General features: G+C 43.1%; 1 protein-coding gene and 2 non-coding genes across 6 annotated transcripts in view; 2 read left to right on the top strand and 1 right to left on the bottom strand.

Annotated features, from left to right (window-relative positions):
- Positions 1-192: 192 nt before the first annotated feature.
- On the bottom strand, positions 193-356 carry LOC121100336. The gene has a single exon (XR_005832086.1). It is a non-coding gene; the product is annotated as a U1 spliceosomal RNA (small nuclear RNA).
- Positions 357-4557: 4201 nt separating this feature from the next.
- On the top strand, positions 4558-4721 carry LOC121100325. The gene has a single exon (XR_005832078.1). It is a non-coding gene; the product is annotated as a U1 spliceosomal RNA (small nuclear RNA).
- A 3388-nt stretch (positions 4722-8109) lies between these two features.
- LOC103680907 (E2F associated phosphoprotein) overlaps positions 8110-23096 on the top strand; it is a 76133-nt gene continuing 61146 nt past the window's right edge. Inside the window, exons 1-5 of one of the 4 annotated variants that reach the window (XM_040620824.1) lie at positions 8110-8291; positions 13023-13204; positions 14219-14314; positions 15849-15966; positions 22405-22515. In XM_040620824.1, the coding sequence (XP_040476758.1) occupies positions 8218-8291; positions 13023-13204; positions 14219-14314; positions 15849-15966; positions 22405-22515 (581 nt within the window). In that variant the 5' untranslated portion in view covers positions 8110-8217. Of the gene's footprint in view, positions 8292-13022; positions 13205-14218; positions 14315-15848; positions 15967-22404; positions 22516-23096 lie in introns of those variants that run through there. The other 3 variants (XM_008710426.2, XM_040620825.1, XM_040620823.1) reach the window with 3 other exon arrangements.

The raw sequence follows: 23096 nt of genomic DNA, 5'->3' as shown, positions 1-23096 counted from the left end.
GCTAACATAAGCAGTGAAAAACAAAACCTGAAGAAGGGAGATCTTCCCGAACCGAAAACACTCCAACCAAAACGGCACGTTTACCCCTTTCCCCTGCTACGTCTCGAAAAGCTTTTTACTACCCCCGTACGTGGTTACGGGGAAGCACAGCCATAAACCCAGACGTTCTAACCTTTGCACCAGAAAAAAAATCAGGGGAAAGCGCGAACGCAGTCCCCCACTACCACAAATTATGCAGTCGAGTTTCCCACATTTGGGGAAATCGCAGGGGTCAGCACATCCGGAGTGCAATGGATAAGCCTCGCCCTGGGAAAACCACCTTCGTGATCATGGTATCTCCCCTGCCAGGTAAGTATGAGCTCCTCGCCCCGCCTCGACACGCACCCTCGCGCTCACCCCGCTCCTTACTCACGGTCCCTTCCCTCCCGCCGCCGCCCCTCCACCCGCCCCCTGCACCACCCCCGCCCACACCTCTTCCAGCCGCACGACCGCCGCGGCCGCCTTCGCCGGCCCCACGCGGGACCCGCCGGCCTGGGCAGAGCGGGCCCGGCAGCCTCTGCGCGCCTGCTCCTCTACATACGCCACGCCCCCGTCGTGACGTCCTGGCGCTGGTCTTTCGCGCCCCTGCCGGATGAAAATAGACGACTCAGGAGACGTCTGCTCTGGTGTTTTTTCCTAGCTAAAATGAACTTTATAGTTTTGTTCTTTGTGGGTTTTGTCTTTCAAAGTAATCTCTACACCCAGGGTGAGCCTTGAACTCCACCCAGAGTCGCACGCTGTACTCGGAGCCAGGCAGGTGCCCCACACTAGTTTGTAGCTTAAAATTAGATTGAGGCGTTTGATTTTCTCACCATCTTTTTCTAACCTTTTCCCCAACGAGAAATCACAGTCTTGGGCTAGTCAGCCCTCCATGTGTTTCTACTTTTACTTCTTCTTTGGCTGGCCCGTGGCCTCAAGGTTTCCCTACCTATGACGCGTTAACTATGTTAAGTGAAGAAGATAAAGTCCAAAAATATATGTAGTATGCTACCGTTTGGCCAGGAAAAATGTGAAAACAAAAAAAATTAGCCAGTCTTGCAAAAAGAAACACAAAACTAATAAATAAACCAGAACTGATGGTAGTTCTGGGGAGGGGGATGTGAATGGAAGGAGAGAGTGATACTTTCCCGAGTCACTTTCTTTGTAATTCTGACTTCTGGAACTCTATTAACATTTTACGCATGTTTTTAAATTGCAGGGGAAAATCCCTAAAATTGAATATGAGCATAACTGAACCTAACTATCTCAGATGAATAGTGTAACCACACTGAAATGGAAAAAAATAACCAACTGAAATGACTTTTGGATACAGTACATTGACTATAAACATCTTCGAGTCCAGACAAAAAGTGCAAACAAATACGGAGCCGTCCCGTAGTAGGTCTGTATTTCATAGCTACGTGGCTGTAGCAATTCTGTACTAATGTTGCACGTATGGCAGGATTGAGCTAATGAGTAAATGGACGTTGGGGAGTCAAGGTTCTCACTGCTGGAGAAAAGAGGTACAAATACGGAATGGTGGAGAGCAAGAGGGGAACCATGTGTGTTCAACGGACAGTCGGAATTGAAGGTACCGGTATGGGCTCATTAAGAGACACAGATACGTGTAGGAAACATGTATTTTTTTACTTCTATCCCATGAAGGGGACTAGAAGCAAAGACAGTAGCATTAAGCATACCTACTGCCATGATATTGCTTTCTAAATGCCATTCTCCACTAAAAAGAAACAGGCCTCTTTGGAGAAATAAATAATTATCAGGAGTCAAGAAAAATACAAAATGGCCCCGGAACGTCTTGTGCCAGAAGATAAGGAAATGCTCCAAAAATGTTATGGACACATCGAAAGGACACAGTAGCCATCCTGCACCGGATCTTAGCCAAAAGGCCGAGAAGCAATCCACAGTAGCCACCCTAACGGGGCCTTCATAGGCCCAATCCGAGAACGTTGAACATCAAAATAGATTTTAAGACGCTTATGGGTTACAAACAACCAAATAAAATAACAAGCGTGAGTTCATATTGATAGTACATAGGGAAGGAGGGAAAGTTCTTTCTTACAATACAGTGCCAACTAATAAATGAAGAACGAATGAGGGGATTAGAAAATCGACATTTGTCCATTATGATGCAAGAGTCATCAATGGACGCTAAAAACTTTTGTGTTGGGGGCGCCTGGGTGGCTCAGACGGTGTCCGGCTCTTGGTTTCGGCTCGGGTCACGATCTCATGGGCGACGATATCAAGGCCCCCCCCCCCCCCATTGGCTCCCACACTCAGGGGGAGCCTGCTTGAAGATTCTCTTCCTCTGCCCCTCCCCCACTTGCTTGTGGTGGGCAAGCAGACTCCCCGCTGAGTGCGGAGCCCGATGGGGGGATCGATCCCAGGACCCTGAGGGGGGCGGCCTTTGCTGACACTTCACCGACTGAGCCACCCAGGCACCCCTAAGTAATCGATGTTAATACTGCCAACAATTGAACAAACCGACTTCACGTGCCTCCAGACGTGATGCCCAGAGGAGGACACTGTTTTAATTTGCTGGGTCCGTCGTCATAAAATACCACAAATGAGGTGGCTTAAAAGAACAGAAATGTGTTCTCTCACAGCTCTGGAAGCTAGGGGTCCAAAAGCAAGGTGCCAGCGGGGCCATGCTCTCCCGGACTTTGAGTAGACTCTTTCCTCGCCTTTTCCTAGCTTCTGGAGGAGACAGTCGGTCCTTGGCTTGCCGCTACGTCACTACAATCTCTGCTTCTGTCATCACAGAGTGATCTGTCTGCAAGCATCTTTACAGGGCACGTTCCTCTCACAAAGGAAAGCAGTCACATGGCATCAGGGCCTACTCCGGTGACATCACCCTCACTGGATGGCACCTGCAAAGATCATATTTCCGAATAAGGTCACGTTCGTAGGTAGCAGGGCTTAGGACTTCAACATATTTTGGGGAGGGACGTGAGCCAACCCATAACAGACACAATATCATTTATGTGGACTTCATTGTCAGAAATGCATACCTGAGGGGCACCTGCGTGTCTCAGTCGGTTAAGCGTCTGCCTTCGGCTCAGGTCATCATCTTAGGGTCCTGGCATCAAGCCCTGCATCGGGCTGCCTGCTCAGCCGGGAGGCTGTTTCTCCCTCTTGCTCTCCCTCTGTGCTCTCTCTCCTTCTCTCAAATAAACAAATAAAATCTTTAAAAAAAAAAATGCATACCTGAATGTACTTAAGACAACTCAAGAACTGAAGAACGTTCTACAAAATAACTGGCCTGTTGTCTTAAAAAAATGCCTAGTAATGAAATGCGAAGGATCACCTGGGAGCTATTTCAGATTAAAGTGGGTTAAAGAGACACGACAACTGACTGCAACCTGTGATTTTGTATTTTCCTTTGCTATAAAGGACGTTATTGGGACAATTGATGGAAACGGAATAATGCCTGTGATCGTATTGTATCAATGTGAATTTCTTGGTTTTGATAATTTTCCTAGTTTCAATCAAAAAGGATGCTATACTACGTTTCCTGGGGTCTTTCTGCTGCTAGAACCTCAGGGAAGCCTTGGCTGACCCTACGATCTCTAGTCCTGTCTCTTGCCTCGCTTTGCTCCAGAGCAGCGATTCCCCCCCAGGGACATACAACAGTTCAATCATTTTGCTCATATCTGGAGAAGTTATTCACATTTACCTCCACTTGATATCCAGAAAGCATCTTCTCGGATAGAAGACAAGACAAACTCTAGGCAGCCTGAAAGAGGTAACCTAACCCCGCAGGATGGAAATGTAACATTTCTGTTCATTTGGTTTTCAGAGACCGTTCAACACCCTCCCCAGTGCACACATCGTACTCTGTGAATGGACTATGGACTCCTTGCCCTGCTGCCCTCTGTTCAAATGTTCTTGCAGTGTTGCGAGGTTAGGTTACTACGTAACCCGAAAGGTCATAATGAGGGTTAAAACAATTTTATGTTAAGTTGGTGACAAAACTCTCATCTTGGTATTTAACGTTTAGTTGACCCTCTTGCGTATTGCGTGGAATTTTTGCTGAAAGGAAGGTGAGACCAAACCCGAGTCCTGACTCACCCACTCCCAGCGGGGCCTTCAATTTCTGGGCGCCTCGGGACCCCGTCTTCTCTGGTCTCCCAGGTCCCGACTCCTCGCCCGCCGCCCCCCCCCCACCCCGCCTCCCCGCCTCCCCGCCTCCTCGCCTCCTCGCCGCCCAGGCACCCGCGGTCTCCGCGGGGACTGGGACATCGGGTGTCCGGATTGCGAGACGGGGCTCTGGGGACGTCACGACAAGGGCGTGGCGTATGTAGAGGAGCAGGCGCGCAGAGGCTGCCGGGCCCGCTCTGCCCGGGCCGGAGGGTCCCGCGTGGGGCCGGGCGAAGGCGGCCGCGGCGGTCGTGCGGCTGGAAGAGGTGTGGGCGGGGGTGGTGCAGGGGGCGGGTGGAGGGGCGGCGGCGGGAGGGAAGGGACCGTGAGTAAGGAGCGGGGCGAGCGCGAGGGTGCGTGTCGAGGCGGGGCGAGGAACTCATACTTACCTGGCAGGGGAGATACCATGATCACGAAGGTGGTTTTCCCAGGGCGAGGCTTATCCATTGCACTCCGGATGTGCTGACCCCTGCGATTTCCCCAAATGTGGGAAACTCGACTGCATAATTTGTGGTAGTGGGGGACTGCGTTCGCGCTTTCCCCTGATTTTGTTAGTCCTTAAGAGCAGACTGCGTAGTGATTTGTGTCTGGTGTTGGTCTTTTTTTTTTTTTTTGTGCCGGTTTTTGGGCTCAAGCCGGGGCTTGTTATTTCTTTTTCAGCGTTACCGTGATGCTTTTTCTTCGGGGTTTTGGGCCGGAGCAACCACGGATGTGTCGTTTTGACGCAACGACTTTTTTTGGTTTATGGGGGGGGAGCGTTAGGTGCACACGTTTTTTCAGGTGGTTCTGTGGCGACTTGGGGTGATGTAAAATTCAAATACAGCTTCGGTTGGTGGCGGCTTGTTAAACCTTGCACGACTCCAATCCCCCACAACAACAGTTTTCCTCTTAAGCCGACCAGCTTTATCTTACGCTACTGTCTCACTCCGTTTTATGCACAGTGCTCCTCTTCAAAAAGATCACTTTGAGCTCAACTTCTATAGTTTTGCTACAGAAAATTAATATTGTATAAGCTTCTCCAAACTAGGTGCAGACATTTCCCCCAGTCTCTAAAACTTACTGGCCTGTCTGACCGTCTTTTTTCTTTTCCCCTCCTTCTTTCAAAATTTTATTTCCATTAACACATCATGTGTTAGTGGTTTCAGGGGTACTATATGATACCCACTGCTCATTACGTCACACGTTCTCTAAATGTCCAACCTCCAGTTACCCCCCTCCCTCCACCCCCTCGCAGTTTGTTTCTTACCGTTCTCTTTTGGTTTGTCTCCCTCTCCGGTATCGTTTTATTTTTCCCTCCCTTCCCCTATGATCCTGTTTTGTTTCTTAAATTCCACGTATCAGTGAGATCATAGGATTGTCTTTCTCTGATTGATTTATTTCACTTAGCATACCTTCTAATTCCATCCACGTCATTGCAAATGGCGAGCTTTCATTTTCTTGATGGCTGCGTAGTATTCCATTGTACATATATACCACATCTTCTTTATCCATTCATCTGTTGATGGACACCTGGGCTCTTCCCATAGTTTGGCTGTTGTGGACATTGCTGCTATAAACTTTCGGGTGCCAGGTGCCCCTTCGGATCACTACGTTCGTCTCTTCCGGGTAAATACCCAGTAGTGCAATCGCTGTGACCCACTTTCTTTTGCTATTTCCTTTCTTGCCATCTCCCAGGCTCACCGCATAAACCCCACAACCTCCGTTCCCCTGGTTCCCACCCCACCGTTCACACCCTGGGTCACTCCCACTGCCTGGTCGCTCTCTTCCCCTCAGAGCCTATGTCCCCTGTGGGAAGCCCTCTACTACCCATGCAGGGCTTTGTCTCGGCTACTGGGCCTACTGGGCGTCCTCCTGTTTCTCCTTTGTGTCCTCCAGGCATAGGACAGCCAATAAATGTTTAATGAATGCCGCCGCCGCTCAAGAGCAGTGAGGCCAAGGCTGGCTGTGTGGTGTTTTTTTTTTTTTTTTTTTTTTTTTAAATCAGGACCTAGCAGTGAACTGTGGAATGTTTCCATTGTTCTGGAGGTACACTTAGAATCTGTCCTAAAGTATGTCCTTGAGGGAGCAACATCCGTTCTTTATCTTGTGTTTGGTGAGCAGGCCCTTGCATAGTGTAGGAACTCATTTGTATGTGTGTTTATTAAGCACCCTCCCACACATGCTCTACCGTGTGACTGCTGCTGCCAGTCTACCCCTGCCCCAACACACACTGTAAAAATGTAAACCGGGGACCGAGGGATGTACGGGGCAGAGGGAGAGGAAGAATCTTTTTTTTTTTTTAAGATTTTATTTATTTGATAATGAGAGAGAGAAAGAGCACAAAGGGAGAGTGCGAGGGAGAAACAGATTTCCCATTATGCAAAGAGCCTGATGTGGGACCTAATCCCAGGACCCTGGGATCATGACCTGAGCCGAAGGCAGAAGCTTAACGACTAAGCCATCCAGGCTCCCCCAGAATACTGAAATTTCTGTTAATTAGAATTAAATAAAAACTCGGCTTGAGTTTCTCAGTTGCGCTACACACATTTCAAGTGCTTGACAGCCACATGTGGCTAGTGACTACCCCACTGGAAGTGCTGACTCTAGAGTATTCCCATTTATCACACAAAACTCTATGGGACAGTGCTGGTTAAGTGATGGGTATTTAATTTACATAGTCCCAAGCATCTCCCCACAGAATACTCGTTAATTTTTTTTTTTAAAGATTTTATTGATTTGACACAGAGAGCAATAGCAGGGGGAGCAGCAGGCAGAGGGAGAGGGAGAAGCAGGTTCCCCACGGGGCAGGGAGCCCAATGCGTGGCTCCATGCCAAGACCCTGGGGTTATGACATGAGTCGAAGGCAGACGCTTAACTGACTGAGCCACCTAGGCACCCCAAACTCTTAGGACTTGTTAGGAAGGAAATTGTCCGGAGGGTTACTCTGCCAGTAGAGAGTGGCATAGGCTGGAGAGGGAACAAAAGCAAACAAGGCTGTCAATGAGGAGCCCATATCACTAGTCAAGGTGAAAGGTGGGGAGATGGAACGTGTGTGAAAGAGACGTTACTAAGCGATCCCTAGGACTTGGGAATCGAGGGCTCAAGGAGGGACAGAGGGTGAAATCAACCAAGATTCAAGCCTATATCAGTTGTAAGGATGGAGGAAGTGACATGAGCAGAAATCAAGAGTCAAAATAGCTATTGGCTGAGGCCCAGAAATGGGGTGGAAGATGCTGAGTTGGGTTTGGGCTATAGTGATTTGAATTGCCAGTGGGGCAGCAGTGGAGATTACCTACGCAGACAATCGGAAATCCATTATAGTACCTGAGGAGGGGCAAGGACCAAAACAAACGGGTGGTTATCTCAATGGGATCATGAAGGGGGACAGGAGCTTGAGAACAGGCCAGTACAGAAACGGGGTAGCAAACAGTTTCACAATCAAGAGGCCTCCTCTCAAGTTATCATCTACCTCCTCTCAAGTACTGAGCGGAATTGGACAAGGGCCAATCAAAGGCTGGGACTGAGAAGAGGCCAAGAAAAGGTTATTAGGAATTAACCGGTGACAGCCTAGCAACTTTTCAGTAGATAGGCCGAAGTCAGACAGAGGAGCGAATAGTGTTGAAGGTGAGATAGCCGCGCGGTAAAAAGAAGGCAGAAGGGTGTGAGGCTTAAAGGTTGCAGGGACATCAGATGTTAGTGTCTGGGGACCTACTGGCCCAGATTTCAGGCGGCATGTCCCTCAGCATTTAGATTTCTGCTTCTTTACGTCACAACGTGACACACTGCACAAAGAGCGCTCATCTCAGAAACTGCCGCTTAGGAGGGCGCCGATTCCTATTTTCTGTAATTGAGCAGCTGTTTCCAAGTAAGCAGAAACGCACCGCGGCGGCGAGACTCTAGATCTCGTCCCTCTCCCCGCCCCCTCACTCGCAGGATCTGCGCAGGCGCGCAGGGAGGGCACGGAAGTGTGGGCGGAAGTGGAGTTGCGGAGGCTTTAGCCGGGGGGACCTGCGGAGTAAACAGATGCCGTGCGGGCGCTCGTAGTCGGTGTCGGAGGCCACCATGAACCGGCTCCAGGATGACTACGACCCCTACGCAGTTGAAGAGCCTAGCGACGAGGAACCCGCTTTGAGCAGGTGGGCCCCTGCTCTGCCCCCTCCCAGCCTCCGAGGCTTCGGGCCAAGGCCAGGCTTTAGCCTCCTCCAGTCGCTGCGCCTGCGAGGCCCTTGCGGGCCCTGGGCCCAGCGGTTCGGGCGCCTGTCGCGCCCCGCTGTCGCCTGCGGGATGCCGAGTGGGGTTCTGGTGAGGTTGCGCAGCCACGGGGGAGGCGGGGCCGACACCGGCGCGGGGAACGCGGATATTCTGGAATTACGCGTAAGTCTTCAAAAACCTTGGGATCGAATCCTGCCTCTGCCGCTTACTAGCAGTGTGAGTGAAAGCAAGCCACTTACCCTCGTTTTTCTCATCTATAAAAAGGAAATATACGGCGCCTGGGTGGCTCAGTTGGTTTAGCGTCTGCCTTGGGCTCAGGTCATGATCCCAGGGTCCTGGGATTGAGTCCCCTAGAGGGCTCCTTGCTCACCGGGGAGTCTGCTGCTTCCTCTTCCCCTGCCCCTCCCCCACTCGGCGCTCGCGCCCGCGCTCTCCCTCTCTCTCAGATAAATAAATTTTTAAAAAAGGAAATACAATAGCTGTACCTTAAGTGTGTTGTGAGACTAGTGGGACTTAATGTGAAGTGACCATCTTCAAGACTAAACTGCCATAAACAGATGTAAGGGAATACTCAGCAGTTTTTTTTTTTTTTTTTTTTTTTTAGCACCTATTGTATGCTCGCTCAGGGCTACAGTTTTCTATAGGTTCTCAGTGTAGTAGGGGAAATAAGACACGTATGTGGGAACATATATATCTTGGAAATAAGGATGTTATCTGAAAAGAGTATTGTAGAAAACGAGGACCTGAGATAGACACAGATGAAGTTCCGGGGCAATTTCCAGGAAGGAGGGATTAACCCTACCTGGGGGAAACTTGCAGTTATGTTGGCAAGAGATTTCCTGGCACGTTTATCTGTTTTCTAAAGCTGGCATCAGATCCTGTCCATAATCTCTAAAACATTCTGTCCAACAAAGCTTTCTGTGAAACTGCCCTTCCTCCAATCATATTATCCTGGGGAGGGGTTGTAGGCTTGGGAGATCGAATTGCTGGGAAGATTCTCTTGCGGGGAGTGAGGATGGATTCCAAGATTTCCTGAGAGTTGCAGGTAATGGGTCTGGTCTGTGAAAGGAGAGAGATCGTTTAGTAGGCCTCCCTTAGTAATTCAGTTTGATTGAAATATAGCAGTACTTCTGGAACTTGAGTTATTCAGCTATTACCATCTCCATATTTACCCGTGCTATAACTTATTTAATATTTTCCTTAAGATTTTTGTAGTTAAATTTCTTTCTTCTTTTTTTTTTTTTGGGGGGGGTTTAAGTTTCTTTAAAGAAGTTCTGGAATTCTGTGACAGTTGTCACTGGTAAGGAAACTAAAGATAAATACTATGAAAATGAAACTGTTATTAGACAGTGTTGCCTGCTCAAGGCTCTGAATCCGGTGCTCGTCGTCCTAAAAAGGGAGATTGGAGAGATTCAAGAGGTGTTGAAGAGTTTTCTGTCAGGATTTGATTTTACCCTACTTATAAGCTAATATTTTATAGCCTATTCATGGAACCTGGCAGAAGATATGAGACTCCTGGGTCAGAGACTGCTCACAGCGCAGGCAGCATGAGCTTCATGATGGTGTTGTTGCTGTGACTTCCTAACTCCTACTGGGGTTGCACGGAGAGGCCCAGGTGGATGCTACACATTCAGTGGGTTGCATCATGGCTGAGGACCACTTGAGCTTGGAAAATCCACTTCTTTTACAGCAGTCAGTAAATAAGCCTGCTCTTTCTCCTGGAAAGAGACATCACCTTATCCCTCAAGGTTGCACACTGCAAACATAACCCAGAGAAATGGCCTGGGTGGAGAGTGGTGAGAACCATGCGTTCTTGACACACTCAACAAGAATGTACATGGCCCATACTGTATTGCCTCACCTAGCAGTGCTAAATGCTGAGACTTCTCTTGAAATAATCACAAGGATTTGAGAAAATTTGTAATAAAAATAACTTTCTTGCCTTGTGATTTAATCTTTTTTTTTAAAATTAAACCTTATTTTGAGGTAGGTTCACATGTAGTTGTAAGAAATAGTATATAGAAAAAAAATCAGTGAATTGTATATTTAAATTCATGAATTTATGATAGTAAATTATGCCATAAGAAAAGTTAAACAAAAATAACACAGAGGGATTCTGTGTACCCTCTACTCAGTTTCCCTTAATGTTAACGTTAGTAATTTTAGTATAATATCACAACTGGGGTAACCATTAATATGGCCAGAATATAGGACATTTTCATTACCACAAAGATCTCATTGCCAGCTTCCTGTCCTACCATGCCCTACTTAATGCTGGTAACCACTAATCTATTCTACACTCCTATAATTTTGTCCTTTTAAGGAATATTATATAATTGGAGTCATGCAGTATGTAACTTTTGGGAATTGGCTTTTTTCGTTCAGAAGAGTCCTCTGGAGATTCATCCACATTGTTGTAGGTATCAGTAAATCATTCCTTTTTTATTGCTGATGACTTTAACGATTGTTTTAACCGTTTCCTTATTGAAGGGCGTCTAGGTGCTTCTCGTTTTGACTCTTGTGAATTAAACATCTATAAATATTCATGTATAAGTTTTTGTGTGAATGTAAGTTTTCATTTCAAACGTTGGGATAAATGCCAAGAAGTGTGATTGGTGGGTTTTATGGTAGTTGCGTGTTTAGTTTTATAAGAAACTGTCAGGCTGTTTTCCATCGTAATTGTATCATTTTAGATTGCCACCAGCAATGACTTCAAAGTTATTTAGTGGCCTGTCTATCCTTGTACTCCTTAAGATAATCTACATTCCACACTTTGGAAACACTGGAATATAGGATAGATCAGAGTTTCTCAGCCTCAGTAGCATTGACATCTTAAATCAGATAAGTAAGTCTCTGTTGTGGGAGGCTGTTCTGTGCACTGTAGAATGTTCAGTATCCCTGACCCCTACCCACTAGATGCCAGTAGCCTCTCCTCCCACCTCCTAGTTGTGACAATAAAAAATGTCTAGCTATGGGGCACCTGGGTGGCTCAGTGGTTAAGTGTCTGCCTTCAGCTCAGGGTGTGATCCCAGGGTGCTGGGATCGAGCCGCATCAGGCTCCCTGCTCTGCTGGGAGCCTGCTTCTTCCTCTCCCACTCCCCCTGCTGGCGTTCCGTCTCTCGCTGGCTCTCTGTCTCTCTGTCACATAAATAAATAAAATCTCTGGAAAAAAAAAATGACTAGCTATGCCATATGTTCCCTGGAGGGCAAAATGCACCCAGTTGGAGACCACTGGTGTAGTTCACGGGTGAGAGTAAGGTTGGAGAGATAAGTTGAAACCAAATGGGAAAGGCTCTTTTTGAATGCTGTGTTCAGAGATTTGGCCATGGATGATTTCTTTCAGAATTGGGTAGTAATGTAATGAGAGTTCTTTAGGACTAACATTGTGGCAGCAGGATTAAGGGTGGAATGAAATAAAGGAGTTTGGGGAGATCCTTAGGCTATGGTGGGACAGGCATCGTTAAGAGGACCCAAATGAATATAGTGGTAAAGGAGAAAGGGGGTATGTGGGTCAGGATGAGGGATGTTAGATGGGGAATTGTCTTGGGAGTGGAATCTGGCTAAGGCCTCTATCATTAGCAAAATTGGTGTAAATTGCATTTTTGGATTTACCTTCTGCTGGAGGCTGAAAAGCATTGTTCTAGAGGAAGAAAATAGAGAAACAAAAACCAGGGGTAGTCTGTAACTATTCATCAGACCACGAATAACTGAACATTTTTTTATGAACTATTGATTGTATTAAAAATATCTTAGGTGTTTCATTCATTTTGATAAGATTTTATTCTTTCTGATATCTGGTTTAATTTTGTTGTTATTGATAGGAAACCTAAGTGCAAAAGGCCAAGTAAATTGGTAGTAATTGCTCAGGAGAATTTGTAATATAATTTAACTTTCTCTTTATAGTTCTCTGTAGCATTGTGCCTTTAAAATTATAACATCTAATTACTATCTGTTAACATTTTGTTTGGGTAGATTAGCTATATATTGATTACATGTATTAAGTTTTATTTAAGTACTCAGAGTTTTAAAAAACTCCCAGTTTTGTGAAGTAAACTTTTTATTGCTGATGGAATTATGAATTGGTGCAGTACTTTTGGAAAACAGTGTGATAATTCAAGAAGTTAGAAAGATGTTTTTATGTCTAATTCTAGACATTTATCCTAAGGAAATCAACAGAAACAAACTGCATATACCCTACAGAGATATTCGTCTAGTGTAATAGCAAAGAGTTAGAAATAATGTACAGCATCTATAATAGGAAATGTTATGCAGACATTAGAAATATATTTGGAAATATGCCGAAGTGGTTGATCTTTCTTGTTTTTTAAGATTTTATTTATTTATTTGAGAGAGAGAGAGACAGCGTGTGTGGACGCTCATGGGGAGGGCAAAAGGGGAGGGAGAAGCAGACTCCCTGCTGAGCAGGGAGCCCAATGAGATCATGACCTGAGCTGAAGACAGACGCTTAACTGACTGAGCCCCTCCCCCAGGTGCCCTGAGAAATGGTTGATCTTTAAATGAGAATAGCTGTATGTAATATGATACATAAATGCAACCTTGTAAAACTTAAAATTGTTGGGCAGTGAGATGATGGGAGTTTTAAGTTATTTTCATTCTTTCGTATTCATATGTCTTATGATTTAAATGCATACTAGTTCTGAAGATGAAGTGGATGTGCTTTTACATGGAACTCCTGACCAAAAACGAAAACTCATCAGAGAGTGTCTTACTGGAGAAAGTGAATCATCTAGTGAAGATGAATTTGAAAAAGAAATGGAAGCTGAATTAAATTCCACCCTAAAAACAATGGAGGACAAGTTATCCTCTCTGGAAACAGGTAAACTTTTAGTTAGATTTTCATGTCGATATGTTTCTAAGCTCCACAAGGGCAGGAACCTTTACGCTTTGTTGTGTCAGCAGCACTTTGAGTAGGTGCTCAGTGTTCATTGAATGAATGAATACGTGTGTTTGCAGCTTGAGCATAGTTTTCTTTGATGACCAGTGAAGAATTTTCCTGTGTTGTTGAAATGACACTATTTAGTATTGTTTACTTGCATGATTTTCTTTTGTGATTTTTGACGCCAGGATAAAAAAAGACACACAAGCTTATTGTGGTATTTTTAGGGTTATATAGCACTGCTATGGCAGATTGAATGATAGGTCACCACAAATTCTTGTCTCATTTTAGTAAGTAATGAAACATACTTCATTTTGATACTTTGTTTTTATGTAAAGTGTTCCTGACCCAAAAACTGATTTGTGCCTCAGCTTTGGTTTCCATGTATTAATTGTTAGGAGCTGAAAGCATGTGTAATAGTACTAATAAAAGTTAAAGCAGATGTTAATGGAGAGGAAGAATTAGGGACACAGGCATGTGATGACATGAATATAGTCTGAGTCATGGCGCTAGGCACAGCTGAGGGGAGGAAGTGTGTGTCCTTGAATCATGCCCCCTGCCCTCTGTAGGGCTCTTATCCTCTTCCCCCTAAAGTCCCTTACAACGAGTTGTTTATTTCCTGTTCTCCACAGTGCACTGCGTGGCTGAAAGGTAGAGATGTGTATGGTGGCAACCCAGCAAAAGGCTATTTTATCGAATTAGGTTTGTGAGAAGGGTCAGAGAAAAGTGTTCTCATGATTTGGAATACTTCATTACTGTAATTAACAATTATAGTTCTCTGTAATCGCATAAGAGCACAGAAATTCAGTAAGTCAGTGATGTGAAAGTATTTTTTCATCCAAATGAGATTGGGAATGAGTTGATATTACTTTGAGGTGATGGAAGAATATATTGAGTTTTTTTTTCTTGTCAGTTGTGTATGGCTTAGTCTGTAAACTGCCCTTATGTAAATAGGGTCTTCCTCAGGAACTGGAAAAGTTGGAACAGCTCTCACAAAGTACTATGATGATATATATTTTGATTCTGATTCTGAGGATGAAGACAGAACAGGTAAGTAGCATGTTTACCAGGTTTAGTAGTTACAATTTGTAGAAAAAAGGTTTACCTAACAATTATTGGATATTAGAATTTCCCTCTGAATTTTATCTTTTAAGAAATTGGAGATTTTTGATATGAAAACAAAAGCAAGAATTGATGAATAAGAACAGATGGGAATGCACATGTGAGGACATGGGACCCGCAAGGGTGCTGCATGGGCATGGCATACAAGGGGAGAAGGGACTGTGTCCCGACTTAGTCCTGACTTCCTCAGGGTCCTTAAGGTTCCTTAGCACGGCAACATTTGCTTTCACACCTGCAAATAGTTTCTATATTTTTATAGAAAATATAGAAATTTATATATACTTTATATTTTGCAGAAGTTTTTCTAACTCATTGCTTTTTTATCGGTTTCTCTGTTCTCTGGAATTGATTTTGTATAAAATTTGAACAAAGGTGAACATAGAGTTAAAACTAATTTAATTATATCAGTAACTACACTGGAATGCACAAGTAACACATTTATACGGTAAACAATTCGATGCTCAATTGACTGTGCCACCCAGGCACCCCAAGAAACAATTTTATATTTTTATATATTATTACCTAAATATTAACCTACTTAAGTACATTTTTAAAAGTCCAGTACATGTGGATAACTGTAGTGGTTTTTCACTTTTTTTTTTTTTTAAGATTTTATTTATTTTAGAGAGAGAGAGTCGGGAGGGGCAGAGGGAGAGAGAACCTCAAGTAGGCTCACCCTGAGCATGGAGCCTGACATGGGGCTCAGTTTCATGACCCTGAGATCATGACCCAAGCTAAAATCAAGAGTTGGATGCTTAACTGACTGAGTCACCCAGGAGCCCCTGTTTTTTTCCACTGAATTTTGAAATATTTGTATTCTGATTTTTTTTTTTTTGAAGATTTTATTTATTTATTTGTCAGAGCACAAGCAGGGGGAGCTGCAGGCAGAGCAGGCAGAGGGAGAAGCAGGCTCCCTGCTGAGCAGAGAGCCCAGTGCGGGACTCGATCCCAGAACCCTGGGATCATGACCTGAGGTGAAGGCAGATGCTTAACCGACTGAGCCACCCAGGCACCCTGAAATATTTTTATTCTGATTTTAGTAGCATTTTATATATGGGAACTTGTTGAGAATTTATAACATCAAAAAGTTTCTGATCTTGGCTTACTTTGCGTGGCCTTTCTGAGGCTGAATTCTCACTATTGGAGTTCAGTTCTTGAGATGAACATTATGTTTTTTGTGAAGAAACAATTTTTTCCTCCTCTGTCATCTTTATTTTAATGCCTTATTAATTGGACAAAAACTTTATTTGGAGGAATAGTTAAAATTTTTTAAGGAAAATAAACAGAAAAAAAATGTAGCTGAAATTCTGTATTAAAGATGTGTGTGCTTTTCTTTTGTATTTAAAATATGATAAATTCTGTCTTATGCCTAATTTAGTGGATGTCTAAATAAATTAAAAAATAAAGAAGTGTGTGCTTTAGACATGATACCTAGCCATATGCTTAACATTTTCAAAATTAGCACAGGTGACCAAGAAGAAAAAGAAAAAACGACACAGGATTCCAACAAATGATGAGTTACTATATGATCCTGAAAAGGATAACAGAGATCAGGCCTGGGTTGATGCACAGAGAAGAGGGTAAGAACTTAACTTTACATATTTAGAATCTTTAGAGAAAAATGATTAAAAGATGATTTTCACTACATTCACATTTTTTTTAAAGATTTTATATATTTGTCAGAGAGCGAGGGAGAGGGCGAGCACAAGCAGGGGTAGGGGCAGAGAGGGAGAAGCAGGCTCCTCACTGAGCAAGGAGCCCGATGTGGGACTCCATCCTCGGACCCCGAGATCATGACCTGAGCCAAAGGCAGATGAGCCGAAGGCAGATGCTTAACCAACTGAGCCACCAGGGTGCCCCTACGTTCACATTTTAAATGTATGTGTATGTGTTCATACAGACATACATAAAACAAGAATTTTGAAAAGAAACTGAATTGCTTATTTTGAAAATTACCAGCAAATTTCAGTCAGATGATTTGTTATTTTTTTAATTTTTCTAAAAGATTTATTTATTTTATTATTTTTTTCTTTAAAGATTTTATTTATTTATTGGACAGAGAGAGACACAGTGAGAGAGGGAACAGCAGCAGGGTGAGTGGGAGAGGGAGAGCAGGCTTCCTGCAGAGCAGGGAGCACGATGCAGGGCTCTATCCCAGGACCCTGGGATCATGACCTGAGCCGAAGGCAGACGCTTAGCAACTGAGCCACCCAGGCGCCCCAATTTATTTATTTTAGAGAGAGAATGAGTTTGGGAAGGAGAAGATGGGGAGAGAGTTTTAAGTAGACTCTGCTCTGAGAATGGAGCCTAACGCAGGGCCCCCATCTCACGACACGGAGATCACGACTTGAGCTGAAACCACGTGTCCCATGCCTTGGTTGATTATTTTTAGTAATACTGTTGTTGACTTCAAACTGGTGGAGTCTGTCAGTTGATTATTTTTAAAAAAACTGTTGTTGACTTCAAACTGGTGGAGTCAGTCTCTCCATTCAAGAAACAAAGCTGACTTTTCTCAAATAGACATAATTTAAAATTATTTGGAGATTAAACATTTATGTGGATGAAGAGTGGATGTTACATTTAACACCTAAATTGTTCTTTTTAACTATTTACAAATTTGATTTTTTAAAGATTTTCATGAACAGTGTTATGCAACTACTACCTCAAATTTTTTTTTAGTAATATTTTTTATTATGTTAGTTACCATACAGTACATCCCTAGTTTTTGATGTAAAGTTCCATGATTCATTACTTGCGTATAACACCCAGTGCACCATGCAATACGTGCCCTCCTTAATACCCATCACCAGCCTGTCCCATTCCCCCCCTCCCCCCCTGAAGCCCTCAGTTTGTTTCCCAGAGTCCATAGTCTCTTATGGTTCATTCCCCCTTCTGTTTACCCCCCCCTTTCTTCTTCCCTTTCTTCTCCTACCGATCTTCCTACTTCTTACGTTCCGTAAATGAGTGAAACCATATGATAATTGTCTTTCTCTGCTTGACTTATTTCACTTAGCATTATCTCCTCCAGTCCCATCCATGTTGCAGCAAATGTTGAGAAATCGTTCTTTTTGATGGCTGAGTAATATTCCATATGGACCACATCTTAATCCAGTCATCTGTTGAAGGGCATCTCGCCTCCTTCCACGATTTAGCTATTGTGGACAATGCTGCTATGAACATTGGGGTTGGGGTGCATATGGCCCTTCTCTTCACTACGTCTGTATCTTTGGGGTAAATACCCGGTAGTGCAATTGCTGGATCATAGGGTAGCTCAATTTTTAACTTTTTAAGGACTCCACACTGTTTTCCAAAGTGGTCTGTACCAACTTGCATTCCCACCAACAATATAGGAGGGATCCCCTTTCACACCCTCTCCAACATTTGTTGTTTCCTGCCTTGTCAATTTTTGCCATTCTAACTGGCGTAAGGCAGGCATCTCAATGTGGTTTTGATTTGAATTTCCTGATGGCTAATGGATTTCGAACATTTTTTCATGTGTTTGTTAGCCATTTGTATGTCTACATTGAAAAGTGTCTGTCTCATATCTTCTGCCCATTTTTTGATTTGTTTGTTTCTTTTGTATTGAGTCGTGAGAAGTTCTTTGCAGATTCTGATAGTCTTTTATCTGTAGTGTCATTTGCAAGTATCTTCTCCCATTCGTGTGCCTCTTAGTTTTTTTGACTGTTTTCTTGGCTGTGCAGAAGCTTTTTTATCTTGATGAAGTCCCATGAGTTCATTCTTTTTTTCTTTTGTTTCTCTTGCCTTTGGAGATGTGTGATGAAAAGCTGCTGTGGCCAATGTCAAAGAGGTTGCTGCCTATGTTCTCTCTAGGATTTTTGATGATTCCTGTCTCAACATGGAGGCTTTATCCATTTGGAGTTTCATTCCTTGTGTATGGTGAGAGAGTGGTCAAGTTTCATTCTTTTGCATGTAGCAGTCCAATTTTCCCAGCACCATTTATTGAAGAGACTGTCTTTTTCCAATCGGATGTTTTCCTGCTTTATCAAAGATTAGTTGCCCAAAGAGCCGAGGGTCCATTTCTGGGTTCTCTATTCTGTTCCATTGGTCTATGTGTCTGTTTTTGTGCCAGTACCATGCTGTCTTTGTGATCACAGCTTTGTAGTACAGCTCGAAATCCGGCATTGTGATGCCCCCAGCTTTGTTTTTCCTTTTCAACAATTCCTTGGCGATTCGGGGCCTTTTCTGGTTCCACACAAATTTAAGGGCTATTTGTTCCAGTTCTTTGAAAAATGTCATTGGTATTTTGATCGGGATGGCATTGAAAGTGTAGATTGCTCTGGGTAGCATGGACATTTTAACTATGTTAATTCTTCCGATCCATGAGCATGGAATATTTTTCCATCTTTTTGTGTCTTCTTCAATGTCTTTTAAGAGTGATTTGTAGTTTCTAGAATTATAGATCCTTTCCGTCTCTGGCTACGTTAATTCCGAGATAACGTATGATTTTTGGTGCTATTGTAAATGGAATGGATTCCCTAATTTCTCTTTCTTCAGTCTCATTGTTCTTGTATAGAAATGCAACTGATTTCTGAGCAATGATTTTGTATCCCGCCACATTACTGAATTGCTCTATAACTTCTAGTAGTTTGGGAGTGGATTCTTTTGGGTTTTCCATGTAGAGTATCATGTCATCTGCGAAGAGAGATAGCTTGACTTCTTTGCCGATTTGGATACCTTTTATCTCTTTTTGTTGTCTAATTGCTGTTGCAAGGACTTCTAGTACTAAATTTGATTTTTTAAAGATTTTCTTTCTTTATTTGAGAGAGGGAGTGGCAGAGGGAGAGGGAGAAGCAGACTCCCCACTGAGTGGGGAGCTCTATATGGGGCTTTATCCCGGTACCCTGGGATCATGACCTGAGCTGAAGACAGAGACTTAACTGACTAAGCCACCCAGGTGCCCCACAAATTTGATTTTTTAAAAAATCGAGGTGACATTCGCATAACATAAAATTAATCATTGAATTAATTAATTTTAAATTAATAATTTTAAAGTAAACAGTTCAATGGCATTTAGTATATACACAGTGTTATGCAACTACTACCTCAGTTTTTCAGACCATTTTCATCTTGCCACGAGGAAATGCCATAGTTGTTTTCCAGGTTGATTTTATGAAGGCTGATTTGTCGTGAAACTAAAAGGTAGGCAGTATACCACTGTTACCTGGTGCTTCCCTCACCGGGCTGTGCCTCAGAATCACCTGGGTGGGAAGAATGAAATGCAAACCCTGGAGTCCTACTCTAGGAAGCTTTGATTCAGCTAAGGTCGTAGGGGCCACGATGGTAAACCCTTGAAAACTGAACAACAAAAGATAAATCAAGTATTTTTAAGTCCAGAGAGAATTTGATGTTATTGAGTGTTTGTACCTTACCTTGTAGCCTCCAGTCTCCTACTTTGTTCTTTTTTCTTCTTCCAGTTTTACCCATGTACCACTTCCTCCAGCTGCCCTTTATATTTATTTAATGAATATTTTTTGATTACCCCCAGTGTAAAATGAACATTTTGAGTGTTATGAGTGATACTGAGATAGTTAAGGAAATTACAGTGTAGCTCTTGATTCTGGTAACAGAATTTGTCAGTGAGGTAAGATGGAATGTATTTTCATCGTTCTATAATCTTTAAAAAAAATTTTTTTTTAAAGTAAATTCTACCCCCAACATGGGGCTTGAACTCAAGACCCCAAGATCAAGAGTCAAATATTCTACCATCTGAGCCAGTCAGGCACCCCTTTTGTTATATAATCTTGAGAAGAGATAACATTTTATTGGTTTATTCACATTACTGCATCACACAGTAGTTGCCTCTTAAGACCACAGAAACCAACTTAAAATAATGAATTCACTACATTTTCAGTGCCGCAGGGGCAGTGATCATGCCTGTCTTGTTCCAGACATCTTGCACTTTGTTGAATGGGCACTCATTAAGTATCTATTGAATGAATAGGTTACTTTTTTGGGTTTGGGTTTTGAAATCTGCTACGCATTGGAGGGATTGAACAACAGTTATAAATATGTACCACATGTTTTCAGTATTTTTCCCCAGAGACATTTAAAGAGTTTGGGAAGTAATGCCAAATGATTTATATCTTTCGTTGTTCGAATTTTGGGAGTTTACCATAAGTCTCTTTGAAGAATATATACTTGTATACTTTAATACCTTCATAAGTAGATTTGTGCTATATTTTTGCAGTCCACAAATGTTTATTGAACACTTACGTACCAGACACTGTTCTAGATTATCGAAATGCAACAAGGAACAAAACAGACAAAAATCTTTAAGCACTTAGAGCTTACATGCTTCCTTTTAAAATGTAGCTTTACTGGGTTTTTCAAATTAATAGACTTTGTTTATTTAGATTTATTTATTTATTTGAGAGGGAAAGCACACGTAGGGGAAGGGGCAGAGGGAGAGAATCTCAGATGACTCCCTACGGAGTGTGGAGCTCAGTGCGGGGCTTGGTCCCATCACCCAAGAGATCATGACACGAGTCGAAACCAAAAGTTGGACTCTCAACTGACTGAGCTACCCAGGTGCCCCAAGAGACTTTATTTTTTTAGACTAGTTTTAGATTTACAGAAAAATTGAGCTGATAATATAGAGTGCCCGTGTACCCTCCCACAACAACACACACACACACACACACACACACAGAGTTTCACCTGTTATTAACATGTTAATTAATATGTGCATTTGTCACAATTAATGAACCAGTATTTATACATTATTATAAGCTAAGGTCCATACTTTATTTGGATTCTCTTAGTTTTTACCTACTCTGCATTTTCTATTCCAAGAGCCCATCTAAGATACCACGGTACTTCTAGATGTCATGTCTCTTTAGGCTCTTCTTGGCTCTGACAATTTCTCAGACTTTCCTTGGTTTTGGTGACCTTAACAGTTTTCAGGAGTACTGGTCAGGTATATTGTAGGAGGCCACTCTATTGGAATTTGTATGATGTTTTTCTCATGATTAGACTGGGATTATGGGTTTTGGTGAGAAACACCACAGAGATAAAGTGCAATTTTCTTCACATTGGAATTGAGGGCACATACCGTCAACATGATTTATGATTGTTAATGTTGACCTTGATCGCCTTGGTGAGGACCTGTTAGGTTTCTCTACTATAAAGTTACTCTCTACTCCTCCTTTCCGTACTGTACTCTTTGGAAGAAAGTCACTCTGTGCAGCCCAGACTTGAGGACTGGGGAGTTATGCTCCACTTCCTTGAGGGGAGAGTATCTTTGTAAATTATTCTTCCATATGGTAGATTTGTCTGTTTTCCCTCCCTCCCTCCTTTGCTCCATCCATCCATTCATTCATATCAGTAGAGACTCACGGGTATTTATTTATACCTTGGGTTATAATCCAATACTGCTTTATTTTGCTCTAGTTGTTTCAGCTTTGGCCATTGGGAACTCTTTCAGTTGGCTTTTCTGCCCCCTTGACACACCTACTTCGTTGTTTCTGAGCACTTCCTTACTTTCTGGCAGTACAAGATGCTCCAGGTTCATTTTGTATGCCTCATTCCTAGAATCAGTCATTTCTCTTAGGAGTACTAGTTTCTTTTATTGGAGGGGTAGCATTAGAAATCAAGATCTCTGGGGTGCCTAGCTAGCCCAGTGGGTAGAGCATGTGATTTTTTTTTTTTTTTTTTTTTTTTTTTTTTTTTTTAGGGAAAGGGAGAGAGAGGGCGGGTAGGGAGGGGCAGAGGGAGAGAGAGAATCTTAAGCAGGCTCCATGTCCAGAGTGGAGCCTGACATGGGGCTTGATCTCACAACCCTGAGGTTATGACCTGAGCTGAAATCAAGAGTTTGACGGTTAACTGACTGAGCCACCCAGGTGCCCCAGAGCATGTGACTCTTAATCTTGGGGTTGTTAGTTCAAGCCCCATGTTGGGCGTGGAGTCTACTTCAAAAAAAAAAATCAAGATCTGGCTTTAATGTGTGTGTGTGTGTCTCCCCCAACTCCTCCCCCTCACCTTTTCTTTTTCTATTCTAGCTACCATGGTTTTGGAATACAGAGGCCACATCAACAGCAGCCTGTTCCAAATAGTGATGCTGTCTTGAATTGCCCTGCCTGCATGACCACACTATGTCTTGATTGCCAAAGGTAATGAATAAGGGGTGACCCCCCCCAACACACACAAAATGAAAAACAACTTGGTGGTCCTTTGTTTAAATCTGAAATAGACTTTTGAGGTATATGCTTAGGAATTCCGATAAAGTTCTATCCTCCTATATCCTTGCTGCTACATGACTAATCTTTATATAAATAATTTTGGTTATAGTAGTTCTGTTATAAGTAGTTTTTCTTTTCTTTATTTTCAATTTATTTATTTATTTTTATTAACATGTATTATTTATTTCAGGGGTACAGGTCTGTGATTCATCAGTCTTACACAATACACAGTGTTCCCCATAACCCCTTCCCCCCCAGTGTCCGTCACCCAGCCACCGTATCCCTCCCGCCCTCCTCCACTCCAGCAACCCTCAGTTTGTTTCCTGAGATTAAGAGTCTCTTATGGTCTGTCTCCCTCTCTGGTTTCATCGTGTTTCATTTTTTTCCTCTCTTCCCCTATGATCCTCTGCCTTGTTTCTCAAATTCCACATATCAGTGAGATCATATAATTTTCTTTCTCTGATTGACTTATTTCAAGCGTAATACCCTTTAGTTCCGTCCATGTCATTGCA

This window comes from Ursus maritimus, unplaced genomic scaffold (genome assembly GCF_017311325.1).
Source record: "Ursus maritimus isolate PB19 unplaced genomic scaffold, ASM1731132v1 scaffold_36, whole genome shotgun sequence".
Lineage (NCBI taxonomy): Eukaryota > Metazoa > Chordata > Mammalia > Carnivora > Ursidae > Ursus > Ursus maritimus.
The sequence above is the reverse complement of the archived record's forward strand: the minus strand, read 5'-3'. Positions and strand labels throughout refer to the sequence as shown.